The sequence below is a fragment of the Corvus hawaiiensis genome, chromosome 1 (assembly GCF_020740725.1).
Source record: "Corvus hawaiiensis isolate bCorHaw1 chromosome 1, bCorHaw1.pri.cur, whole genome shotgun sequence".
NCBI lineage: Eukaryota > Metazoa > Chordata > Aves > Passeriformes > Corvidae > Corvus > Corvus hawaiiensis.
In genome coordinates, this window is record NC_063213.1 from 72,985,881 (window position 1) to 72,998,897 (window position 13,017).

Consider the following 13,017-nt stretch of genomic DNA (forward strand, 5'->3'; position numbering starts at 1 on the left):
GCACCTTTCACCAGGTGGACATCCAGGATTTCTTCTCCTGCTATTGCCATTGTTTAGAAGACAAAAAGCTCATTCTGATGTTTTGTGAAATCCTGTAGGGCTGCTCTGATGCACGAAGTAACAGAGCCGAGAGATGGGGTCACTGCAGCCTCTCTGTGCTTGCACCTGCAAGTGTGTGTGTGTCCCCAGGGAAGGGTGTGGGGGCAGTAGATACATCCCCCATGTGCAGGGCAGTGCTCAGTTTCTCTGACTCGGGGTTCAGATGATGAGGTAAATAAAAACCGTGTAGACTTATGTATTTATATCCTTGTGATCTCCTATTGTTTTTAAAAGCTGGGGTTTTTTGGCTGTTCATACAGAGGTTTTCTTCTGGAGGTCCACCAAAGATTGCAGGTGGATATTTGGGCTGATTTCTCATCAGTTACAGAACTTCCTCAGTCCTTTCAAAAACCCCATATGGGTTTCAGCGTTAAACTGTTTGTGATTCATTCTAATGCTTTTAATGAAGTATTATTTTGCTGTGACCTTTCTCACTCTTTTCTTTATCCTTGTTCTTTAAATATGATGGAATTTCTGGAGATACAGACAGCTCTTTTATTAAGGAAGTATTAAAACGAAGAATTTTCCTGGCAGGTTTTTCTCCTTATGTAAAAAGATACTGCAAATGACATTTGGATTCTCCATAAGTGCAATGAGACTAATTTTTTTTTTGATTCTCATATGATGAAAGACAAATAACTGAACAGTGCTATTATAAATTATGTGATCTTTATATGCTTAAAGAAAGGCATTCTGCATGCTTTACCTTGACAAAGCTTCTGCTGCCTTCCTGGGGAACCTTGGCTTGTGATCATAGACTAATATCCTCCTCATAGTAAGCATCACTAAATGGTGCCTTCTGGAATTACACCAGTCTAAGGAGGCCTCAATGATCACAGAACAGTGATCCTACTGCCTTTACAGAATGGTGCAAGCCAGACACTTAAGAATGGAATTTCAAAGACTGAGTCAATTTAGCCCTTTGTCTCAAAGGGATTGGAGAATCTTTTCAAAGGTTTATCTTTATGATAGTGTTGTAAATCCATAACACAGATTGAGAGAATTAGAAAAAAAAAAAAAACAAGTTAGAAAAAACAATTTATTAAGTAATATCATATAAATAACTTGTTACAAAAATCAATTTGCAAAAAGGCAAATTCACTCTGTCTGTGAGAAATTGTTGTTCAAATTGGTTTCTCATCAAATCCTTAAATTTTATTTCCCCCTGCCCCCAACCCCCCAAAAAGAAGCCAGTACAGTGAACAGGAAATAGAAGGGAGAGAGTGCACACTTTCCATCTGACAAAAACGAATTGCCCATCCACGCTGCAGAAGAGATAATCATTCCAGCATGGGTCCCTTTGCAACACAGGGAAGTTCTAGGTGTAAGCCTCTTGGGTGACAAAATTGTCACCCACAAATGTCCCTCTCTGCTGAGCAATGACCAGATCCATCCAATGCTGAGGCTCCTTTGGCACAACCAGGGGATAACATCATGAGAGACTGTGTGGCTGGAGTATGCCAGCAAGTAAATCTTCCCAGGTGGAGGCATCATTTTCAATTTATGCTTGGGAGTATTTTTAATTAAAAAAAAAATCAATACCAAAAGCATTTATTTTAAAGGGTTTAAAAAATCACAAATCACAATAGGAGTTTGCCAGATCGATTTCGCTCAGTAACACAGTTAAGATGCACATAGCATTTATTATAAGGCCTTTCTTTTAATTTTTCAGAGCAATGAAAGTAATCACAGAATTAAAACAGTACAGTGATTCTGAAGAGTTTTTTGTGTCAAAATCCAGAACAATTTTGTGTTTGCAGTGTTCTTTCTTTGTTGTCTTCACCTGAATGCTTAATAATTCTATAAGTTTGTATCTTTAATAAACACTAAAGTAATAGATCATAGAAAACTAAAAGCTTATAGAAAGTGTCTCCAAGTATATTTACATAAATAGTGCAGTCTCATAGGAAAAGTCAAAAGCCCATGGGAATGGAAAGGATTTCTCTATATGCTGAACTTATTTGTCGAATCGACTTTGTGGTAGGAGAAATTTAAACATAGCAGCTCCTTTTTTATTTGTTTTTTTTTTTTCAAATTTATTTTTAAAGAAAGCAAAAGATGCATGAAGAAAAAAAAGATAAGGGCAGGTTCTGTAAAAACTCCTTTGAAATACAGTAACTCTAAACACAAGATGACAGTTTTGTGGCTTTTGAGTGCCACAGGCCTGCCTTGCCTATGACTGATTACCTCCCCTCACCCCCCACGCAATTCACCTCTCTTCTTCTTAAAATGCTCAGTTCTCTGACACTTGTACTTCCTGTAACCCCAGCCACAGCTTTTGGATACCTACCATTGAATTTTATGAACTGTTCAGGAAACTGTTTAGTGTATGACAAACACAGGTCTGGGCTCAACAGTGTAATATTGCAAAATGATGGGCAGGATCGAGATTGTTTCAGCTGGCTTAAATAAAACTGCTGAGGGCAGAGACTGGTATTAAAGGATTGTGTTGGTGTTCTGTGTTTTTCTCTCTTCCTGGAGCAATGCATGAGTCTGTAGACATTAAATATGCTTTTGTTTCTCTTTAAGAATGGAAATGATCTCTGAGAAAAGAACTCTTCCTAAAGACTGAATTGAAAGCAAAAAATATTGCAGCTTTGACATTTACTGGACGAGGCTGCTGTTTCACAGGTGTAGATGGGTTGGAAAAATCCTGCCCTTCAGAGCTTATGACATAGCTCATACTCACTGGAAGTAGCACAATGACTGTTACTTTGTCAGCTTTCATTTGATGAGGAAGCTCAGACTGCAGAGTTAATTGAAATGCAAATAGGCAGGGGGATGGCAGCATCCATTTGGGACAGTGGTCTTCTGAACCACTTCAATACTACTCATAGCCAAAGGAAACATGGAGAGACCTTTCTAACAGACAGGGGTGCTTGCAGAGAGTTACCTGCTCAGAACCACTGTGAGGAATTCTCTCTGCAGAAAACCACCAAGACAATTATGCTGCAGAAATTTACTTGCTTTCCTTCTGAAAGATCTACATGGAAATTGCCTGGATTCAAGCTGCTTGGTCAAAAAAGATGCCTTTCTCCCTATCCATGTAGATCTCCCTCTGGTGTGCCAGGAAATCTGAACGTGTTAGAAGTCCACTGTTGGTTCTGCTCAACCAGATAACTCTGGTTTTGAAACATGGCCAGCTTCCAGTGTTCATTATTTCCCTTCCTTTTAGTCATACTGTACATATGTAGACACACATTTCTAGAGCCATTTCTCTCTGCTATACTTTTTCATGACTGTTCTGGTTTTTATGGTACTGCAGATGTTCAGTTTTTTGGTCTTGCGGGATTATTTTTTGTTTTGTTTTCATAACAGGGAAATGGAAAAGTTGTAACTTGTAATGTAGACTGCTACTTCCTAAAGTGGGTTATTTCAAGGTTGCCTCTTCCATTCACATTTAACAGTGACAAAACACCCATCCATAGAATGAAGTAAGGCCAGAAAAATATATCTGTTTCTTAGGAAAAATTTAGAAAATATTGGTACAGGTGACATGTTCTTCTACTATGTATCTTTTCCAGCCCTTTATTAACAGAAATAACTGAAAAATACAGACAATTTGGTTTTCTCATGGTTAGACACAACTCCATCTATGTCAGGTTTGGGAACACATCTCAGTCCTGTGATACTGCTGGCAGAGCCTTGTGCAGAGCTCTCTGCAAGTCTTTGCCTCAGCTCTCTTCCAAGCACCTGTCTACATGGAGGTGTCCTGGCACAGCTGCACTGGAGGCATGGGCTGCCACATCTCCCCATACTGGTGCTGCTGTGGGATGGAACTGGGTTTAACCTGAAGTAGTTCACCTGGGGTAAAAAACCCCCAGCAAACACAAAGCAAAAACAACTCCCCACCAGTTTTCTGGGGTAAAGTGACTTCTGTTGGGAGTTGAGATGAAATAGTTACTGTAGAAACCTTATTCCATTTCAAGTGTAGAAATGTTACTGTTCTGCAGCAGCATGGCTGGCATGGACTCCCAGGTCCCTGTTTCATGTTGACTCCACAGAATTCCTTGGCATCTTTTAATATGTTTCCTGTTGTTAGGCCAGATGCTTTCCCAAATTAAAACCCAACTGCATTTTTATCTCTCTACCTGGCTTAGCTAAACTGCCTAATAATATTTCTTCTTCTGAAAAAGGCGTGGTTGTAAGAAGAGCAGGCTTAAAACAGCCTTGAAAGCCACTTCATAGCCCATAGTCCAACACTTGTTTATCTACAAATGACAATTGTAGCACTGTGTGAAAGCATTGTTAAATACTCATTTCTATCATCTAGCACGCCACCATGCAACAAAGTGCAAAGAAATATACTACTGCAAAGGTTTGTATTCACTGCAATATGGCACTTTCAATATTTAATATGCAGTAATGATTTTATAAATTGCACTTTGTGGTACTGCCAAGCAAGAAGAACAGAAAGAATTGAACTCTCCTTGCTGTGTGAGAGGTGCTAAATCTGTTTAATTTGCAGGAAAAAATAGACCTTAAAATGCATAAATGATAATTTGGATGCAAGGTTGCCTCAAATTTTCTTAGAAGAATGCATTTGCTATTCAGGCACCATATTTGTGGTGACATAACATAATTTTATATATATAATGTATTTACATAACAGGCACGAGTAGCCACTCTCTATTATTTACTGTGTCACTCAATGGACAATATAAAACCATCTTTGAATTAAAAGGAAAAAAACCCAAGCCAACCCAAAACTTGCGTCTGGACTGCTACTAACAATCACTAAATCAGACAAAATCACTGTACAAACATAGGAAAATAGTTACAAGGAGTTCAGTGATCCTCCTGTCTCGTTACCCCACCCCAAGAAGTGACTAATGCAGGCTGACTTGCAGGGGGCCCAGCCCCTTCAGGGCACCAGGGCTGTCTTCAGCCAAGTGCCACTGATTCCCTCTTCCCAGTGAGCTGGGGGTGGCTCGCAGGGCCAAATACCTGCGTGGCTTCACGGCCACCTCTGTTTCCTACGGGCTTAAGGAGGGGAAGGGACAGCTCACTGGCTCACATCGGGCATCCAGCTGGATTCTGAGCTTGAGGCTATTTGCTGGAGGCAACCCCAGAGTGCAGGGTGAGAGAGGCCTGTGTTAGGAAGTCACTGGGAGAGCCCCTGGAGGGATATGCTGGCCCCACTGACTGTGTGAAGGGAGCAGCCTGAAGTGAGGGACCTGTGGCAGGTGGTGCTGAGCATCTGCTGCTCCTCCACATATCTGAAATCCAGATGGTCTCTCCTGTCTGCCAGAGCCAGCTTTGGACAGATTGCTTCCTAGAAGTTCTGATTTCAAGGAAGCCATGAAGAGCTAGGCTTTTATCATCTTAAATTACTTAGGGGCCCTCACGAGGACATAATAAAGCTCTAACCATGCCATTGCCATTATGATGGGTGCAACAGCTCAGCCCCCCACTAAGTGACGGAGTTGGGAACCACACTCTGTTCGACTTAAACACTCTGAGAGGCCTCCAACAGGGATGCCGAGGGCTCTGGACCCTTGGAAACCCTGGGCTCCTCTGCTCTGGAAGCATCCAATCTATAATGCTGGGCATCTGCAAGCCAGTAGCTTCTGTGCCCTACACCTACAGGCGTGCAGTGCTCCTCCCTGTGAATGAGTCCTTTCCTGCCCAGCCAGGGCCACAGCATGGCTGGCTCATCCTCTTCCCTCTGAGCTGGTCCACAAAACCTAAAATTCTGTCATTGTGGTTGTAAAAGTCTAATATCTGGGACTCTTACAGCTCTCTTTAACTCACTAGGAGTAATGAATTCCAGGGACTAATTTTTAATTCCTCTTAGTTTTCTGTTCATTAACTTTTTTCTCATCTCTCTTTATTTCTGGAGTAAATTGGAGCTGTTTAATTTTCAAAATGATTTACTTAAAATTTGGGGGAGGAGGAAAATAGATCCATTCCTGTAATGCTGCTACTAAATACTGTTTCATGAAATAAATGAGAATAGTTACACGTGAGGTATTTAAAAAAAAAAAAAATCCTTCTCTCCTTGGCACAGTCCCATGGGCTGGTTCCCTACTTTGGGACACAGGGTGGCATTTAACTCCTGGAACTGGATATGCCCCATGGCAGTCCCTTAGGGTTTCCTCCAGATAGCCTCTCCTAGATGGCTGGATTTGAAGAGCAGCCACTACGTTTGACAAACCGACTGAAATACTGAGTGGTGTGCAAGCTATAAAGAAAACTGTTTTGGCCCAAGATTATGGCATTTTCCCCCAATCCACGCCTGGACAAAAATTACTTAGCTTGGCAAAGCAGATAAACACACACAGAGAAACTTGTGGTTAAAATTTTAACATTTGGTGAAATCTTTAACAACCCTGGCTGAGTAGTTTATTTTAAAAAATGAGTGATAATTATAAACCCTACTTTTCAAGCTGCTGGAATGACCATTAATTCTCACTTATTTGTTCATTCAGGACTTGAGTCTGGAAGAAAAAAAAAGGAAAAATCTACCCAAAAGCATGGAAAGTTACTTCCTCTGGCAGACTGCCAGTGTTTTCCATTTCTAAAGCATTTTCCAAATGACTTATATAGTTCTTGCAACATCTTGATGAGGTAGGCATTATTTCCCCATTTTATAGATAGCAAAACTGGGCAGAGAGTCAGTTAGGAATCCACCCTGGACATCCAGGCAGGGAAGGTCAGGACAAAAAAAACCACTTTCCTCCTCAGCAGTTGCTCCTTTTGCCCCAGAGGGTGGCAGTCACCTTTAGGCCACTCCTCCCCACCTGCACATGAGAACAGGCAGGAGTAGCTGGATATGAACACCCTGACGCCAAGCTCCCCAGGACAGTGGCCATCACTGATGTGCAGGTGGGGGCTGACTGAGGAAGCGCAAACAAAAGCACAGTTATGATCGGTTCCTTCCTCCAAGTCATGACCTAATCTGGAGCTGCATTTGATGACTTTCCCTGTATCGCAAAGCAAGCCTGTGTTAGAACTGGGAAACCATCTAAGAATTAGGTATTGGGGCTACTGACCACACACATGTGCACACACACACATCTCTCCAGCGATGCTAGGTCCAACGAATATATACACAGCAGTCAATGAACTATATATATATGTGTGTGTTAGTATGATTCAGCGCAATGGGGCAATGGTGAGTTCTAGAGAAACACTCAGGTTTAAATGACCATTAAGCCTCTCTACCCTCTTCATGAGTAAAATGTGTTTGATGTTCTTTTCTCAGCTTACTCTACTCGTATAATAAACCTTCATTCCATCACCACTACTTTTGACTATAATACATAGGGTAAACTAGGGTACCTCATTACATTGGGATGTGCAATACACAGTCGACAGAGCAGTCGTCTGAGCTGAATAGTCTGAATACAAGTAAAAAGCAAGTGAGCTTAAACAGTAATATACTCCAATTTACAATATAAGCAGAACAAGTAAAAATATTGCTCCCCATCTGATCTTTTTTTTCCCTCCACTACTGCTGTGCCTGTAAGATTGGCTTGGTAAACTGGATGCACTCAAAAAAATAAGGATTTTGCCTCTTGGAAGCTCATAAAATGATACTAGAAAAAGTTTTCTGATGGCTAACCCACACAGACTGCAGTCATTAGACAATTCAAATGGATAGAATAGAGAACCCTTTCACACAGCTGTGGAGAAACAGAAAGAAATAGCCACTTCACATATCCCAGTGCTGTTTCTGGGAATGAGGAAGAGAAAAAAAAAAAGAGAAAGAAAAAAAAAGACAACATATTAAGAGTCTTTGTCACTGTCCATGGAGCCATACATATCTGCCAGCTTTTTAAACCGAGGTCCCCAGTCACTGAGGTAATCGTAGTCCTGATCTCCGTCCGTAGTCACCGACTCCAAGGAGCTGAGGGACTCGGCCACAGAACCATTACCTTCGTACGCGTAGGTTGCTAACGAGTCATACGGGGGTGCTGTTGGATCTGTATCATTTTCCTTTAGCCGCTGGTTAATGAAATCTCTGACATCCGTGTTATCCCGCGCTGTTGCAGTCCGCCGTGGCATAAAAAGTGTTTCCGGCACAATGTCTCTGCGTAATTTATTGTCATCTATGGCTTCGGGATTCCTCAGCGTGCCAATATCAAACGCCTGCGTGTCTTCCTCTCCACCACCTTCATCGTTGTAACTGACAATGTTGTCTCTGATGTCTTCTTTGGAAATTATCAAAGGCTCTTTTTTCCGCTGCCGTCTCAGTGCTGCAAACAGCACCACGGTAACTACAAACAAAAACAACAGCGAAAGAGAAAGGGAGAGCAGGTTAATCGCCAGCTCCACTAAAGCCCAGAAGAAATGCTGCGCCTCTGCTTGAATTTGAAGTTTCAGAGGATGTTTTGCAAAACTGAAGATGTGCATGTCAGATTTTCAGGCTGCGCTTGCTGTGCCTGTGAGTTCCTTGGGAGATGAAATGGCATGGATGCACAGAAGAAAGGGGATGTCAAGCCTGCAGGAAGCCAAGCAGAATGTCTTCTTGCCAGTAGGCACTTTGTTACCCAGAGCCATACAGTAATTCTGTCACCTTGAGAGCAGAACTAGTTTAATGAGAGTTAGGAAGGAAGAACCACCTTCTCCACAATAAATAACACCAGATGTTATTTAGGTTGAACCCCTTGGACAATATGCAACTTCTGCCATGGACAAGGATGGTATCTACTGAGCTTAGCAAAGCTGAATTTCAAGATAACTAAATCTATCCTCTTCTGGGAAAAAAGCTTGGAATATGGAGTGGATTTTCAGCTAGCACAAAGTCTGAGTTTTATTAACTTCCCTGGAATGCTTTTACAATGTACATCACCTTAAAAAGTACACAAATTAAATCATGGGCTGATGAGTTATGATAAAGTTATTTTTTATTCTGACAAAGGCAGATTTCTAAAACATATTTTATGTCCTTTGTTTTAAAGTGTGCATGTTCATACACATATTTTTCATTTATTTGGAGGGGAGGAGCTCTTTCCATGACTCCAATCCGAATTTTAATATTTTTACTCAATAATGATTCTCATTACTGATGGAAAAGTGGACACAGAGGGAGGAAAGGGATATGGACAACACTTTCCTACAGAAGCTAATTTCAGATTTCTTAGCTGAATACTACATTAAGATGTAAATGGCTGAATATTGACAAATGAACAGCAACAAGGAACAGGGATGTATTTCTGCTGTCATTATTGCTTTGGTAGTCTGAAGTCTGCAATGCCCAGCATTTCAGCTCTGCCGTGCAAACTCCAAGGAAAGACACATCTTGCTGTCTTTACGGTTTTTTCATAGCAAAGCAAAGCAGAAATGCCTAAACTCATTGATGTGAGATGATAAGGTGGATCAAAATGATCTTTCATGTCAGCTTTGTTTCTAAAACGGCGTGTGAGTCAAAGCACAGTAACTGTTAAAGAATTTTTTTTCAGTCCCTTCCTCCGTTGTAACCTTTTAAGGCCAATGGCAAGGACTAAGGGTGTCCCCAACACAAAACTTTATTCCATTGAACCTGATCATTCTTAACTTCCTTTGACAGACAAATTCTGGTGGGCTTTTTTCTTTTGGTCAGGGGGGTGGTTGGGTTTTTTTGTTTGTTTGTTCGTTTTGGTTCAGTTTTTTTGGGGCTTTTTGTTTGATTTGGTTGGTTGTTTTTTTAAATAATGAGTTCCCCTGCGGGATTGCTTAGAGCAAAATACTGTCTGTAGCTGTGCCCAGGTACCTTGTAGGTTGACTATGGAAGGTCACCAAGAAGACAGGATAAAGTAGGAAAATGCTGTGTCTTACCACAGGAATACTGCGAATAAGGAAGAACATCTGTCAATATGAGCTGAAAGGAAATAGATAGTGAAGTTGAAGAATTAGGAGAGGTGGTTCAGATGGCATTAGAATCTCAGCCTAATGATGAGGATTTACTTATGGTGTCACAGAAGGGTCCTAATCTGAGCGATGCTTCTTCATGCTGCTGTGCAAAAATGCAGTAAGAGACAATTGTCTTCCTCAAGATCAAAAAGCTGTGGCGCTGTGTGGAAGGACTGGTGAAAGGTGTGTATGAAAGAAGAGAGGTAGCTGGAGAACATTTTGGAGAACTTGAAAAACCCAGTGTCAGTTTGGAATGGGCTTCTGGAACAGTGAGTGGCAGAATGGTCTGATAAAGCACAGGAATGACAGATTTTACAGCAAAGAGTTGCTGAAGTATCTCATTCCAAAAACAGTGTTACACAGAACATGCAAGGATGAGACTTTGATAATTACATCACGTCTGATATGTGGATTTTACTGTTTTGTGCTGAACTTGCAGGAAAAAGACCCCACCATAAGCTACATGTTGAAGTTCATCACCTTTATTTGCATGTCTGTGTTCAGCATATCTGAAGCCTCCTGATAAGATGCTAAACTTACTCAAACTGCATATAAACCTAGCAATTTACAGGCAATTTTTGTTGCTGCTAAACTTTGAGTTGTGGTTCAGGTCTGCTCAGAGTATTGTTTTTCACTCAGTAGTGGTTGCACATTCAAACCCTGCAACCAACCTGAAAATAGAAAATTATATAGTTGAGTTAATTGAAAATCTGCTTATGGTGCATGGTGGCATGAGCAGTAATTGACATAAAGTGCTGCTTAGCACACAGAATCAATTATTTTCGATTGACATAAAACAGGAAATCGTTTAATGTCAGATTGGTATTAATGAGCACAGTTTTACTAATGAGTGCAAGACTACCTGCAGCATTACATTACTTTTTCTGGTAAGGAACTTAATACAAAGTGAGCTCAGCCCTTAGGGGCAATGATACCATGTTTTGAAAAATGAATTTAATGGTGAATTAAAGATCAGATTGTTATTGTGGGAATCTTTTCTGAAAATGGGATAGTGCTCATTTGAGGAAGTCATGACTATACTGTTAAAAGTCTGAGAACCACAACATCATCTTTGACTCATTACTGGATAGGGAAATTTTGTTAAAAGTAAAGATCAGGATGACTCTGCAGTGGTGATAAGCATGTCCAAGGAAGATAGGAGTATGGTAAAAAGAAGTAGAATCATGAAGGAAACATTTTCTTCCCTGCCTGACCCTACTGCTGTAAAATTGGTCCGACTCCCTTCTTTCCTCCAAGCATCCTAATAACAACTCCCAGAGAACAGCCTACGTTGTATTGTACAGTTGTCCCCAGATGAACAGGTACAGCTAATGGCCGAGTGACCAACTATCTCTGTTTGCAGTACAAGAGGGGTGGAACCTGAGAGGAATGTGAGAGATGGTGCAAAGTGTCCTTATTTTTATATATATTAAAAAAAAATGTTGACCACCTGTAAGTGCTGTAGCCAGAGCTCTGCACATCCTCCACACTCAGGATCCAACCTCTTTCTAATCACAGGTGGGTGAAATGGAGGACCCTGCAGCGTTTGAGAGAGTCCTTTAGTATCATTCAGCATCCTTTTCCAACAGAACAGAAGCACTGAGACTTGTTTCTCCTCAGTTTAGAAATGAGAAGTTAATTCTTCAAAACTAAGTTATCTGCCCTCCTTCTGTGGTCAACAGAAAGGGATGGACACCTGCAGAGGGTTATGAGTAATGTGTCTGGTCCTCCTTAGATACCAATAAGAGATGGGATGAATGTCTCTCTACAGGTGTTTCTTTCCATTGACCAGAGGGTGGAGCCCAGCTGTCTCCTCTTCCTCATATATCGCTAACTTTTAGATAACTAAGGTTAGGTAGGTTGTGCCCTACACACCCCATCTGTAGCAGCCCTCAGAGGAAATACAATAAAATATGTACAGGATGAAACAATGATGTCTTTACTTTGCCATTGTCCTAGTCTGGGAATAATCATTATACCAATGCAAAATAACCACAAAAGGAACAAAAAGTCCCCGAACTACTTACCAAGTAATATAATGATGCAGAGAAGAATGGCAATAAGAGCCCCAGTGCTAAGACCAGTAGGATGAATCAAGGCTTCTGCATTACAGGACAGCATCTTCCCTCGATGGTCACAAGCACACACTCGAATAGTCACCGTTTCAGTGCTGCTCTGGATGGGGTAATCATTGTCTGATATCACCACTGGCAAGAAGTAGGTACTTGTTTCATGCCGGTTATATCTGGTTTTTCGGGTGAAAATCCCTGCTGTGTTGTCTGGAAACATAAAGCATGCATTAAGACTTCATCTGAAGACTGAAAACAAGGATAAGATAATAAAGAAAAATCTTCCTAGAAATTCACCTCTGTTGTCCTGTAGTGTAAAGTTTGAGCTGCTGGCTGCCTCGGGAGCTATGGAGAATGAAAACTGATGGCCATTGTAAGAGTCATCTTTATCAACAGCACTTAATGTTTGTATCAGCTGAAACAATAAGAACAAAATTATCTCCTAAGTCAGTGAATTTTATGTTTATTTATGTACTCTAAAAAAATCTTGTAAAAGCAATCTTTTGTATTTTTTTTTTCCTTCTGCTTCCAGGCAGATGATGTTGCTATAATGAGCTAAAGAAAAGTGATCCGCATGCTGCTGATGCTGTTTAGGATCACCATACTATCACCATGCTATACCATTGGTGAGTAACGTAAGGAATTTGAAAGCTGGCAGGAAAATCGTGTTGATTTCAACAGAAGGCTTGTGTTAATGCCACTCCAGATTGGCAGGAAACCTTTGCATGTGACAAGCAATGGAGATGAAAGGTGAGACAGTCCAGGATGACTTTATATTTGTCTACCCAAATCTCATGTCACAGAAATAGTTTGGCTGAATCTTCCAAATTATCTGCTGCTTTGAACTACTTCACAACAGGAGTGGTAGACTGAGAGTTATCTAGCAGGAAAATAGTTGTATCACAGACAGGACCTGTAACACTTATAGACCTGAAATTGTTTCTGAAGGAGACAGTGGAGGTGCCTGAATAAAGCAGAGGATGAAATAATGAAAATAAATCAGGGGTAACAA

At 40.9% G+C, this 13,017-nt stretch overlaps 1 protein-coding gene across 4 annotated transcripts in view; it reads right to left on the minus strand.

Moving 5' to 3' along the window:
- Positions 1 to 1,120: 1,120 nt before the first annotated feature.
- CDH6 (cadherin 6) overlaps positions 1,121 to 13,017 on the minus strand; it is a 104,276-nt gene continuing 92,379 nt past the window's right edge. For all 4 annotated transcript variants that reach the window (XM_048311036.1, XM_048311045.1, XM_048311053.1 and 1 more), the window contains exons 10-12: positions 12,303 to 12,420; positions 11,964 to 12,215; positions 1,121 to 8,321 (exon numbers count right to left, since the gene is read on the minus strand). In XM_048311036.1, coding sequence (XP_048166993.1) covers positions 7,831 to 8,321; positions 11,964 to 12,215; positions 12,303 to 12,420 — 861 coding nt within the window. In that variant the 3' untranslated portion in view covers positions 1,121 to 7,830. The remainder of the gene's footprint in view (positions 8,322 to 11,963; positions 12,216 to 12,302; positions 12,421 to 13,017) is intronic.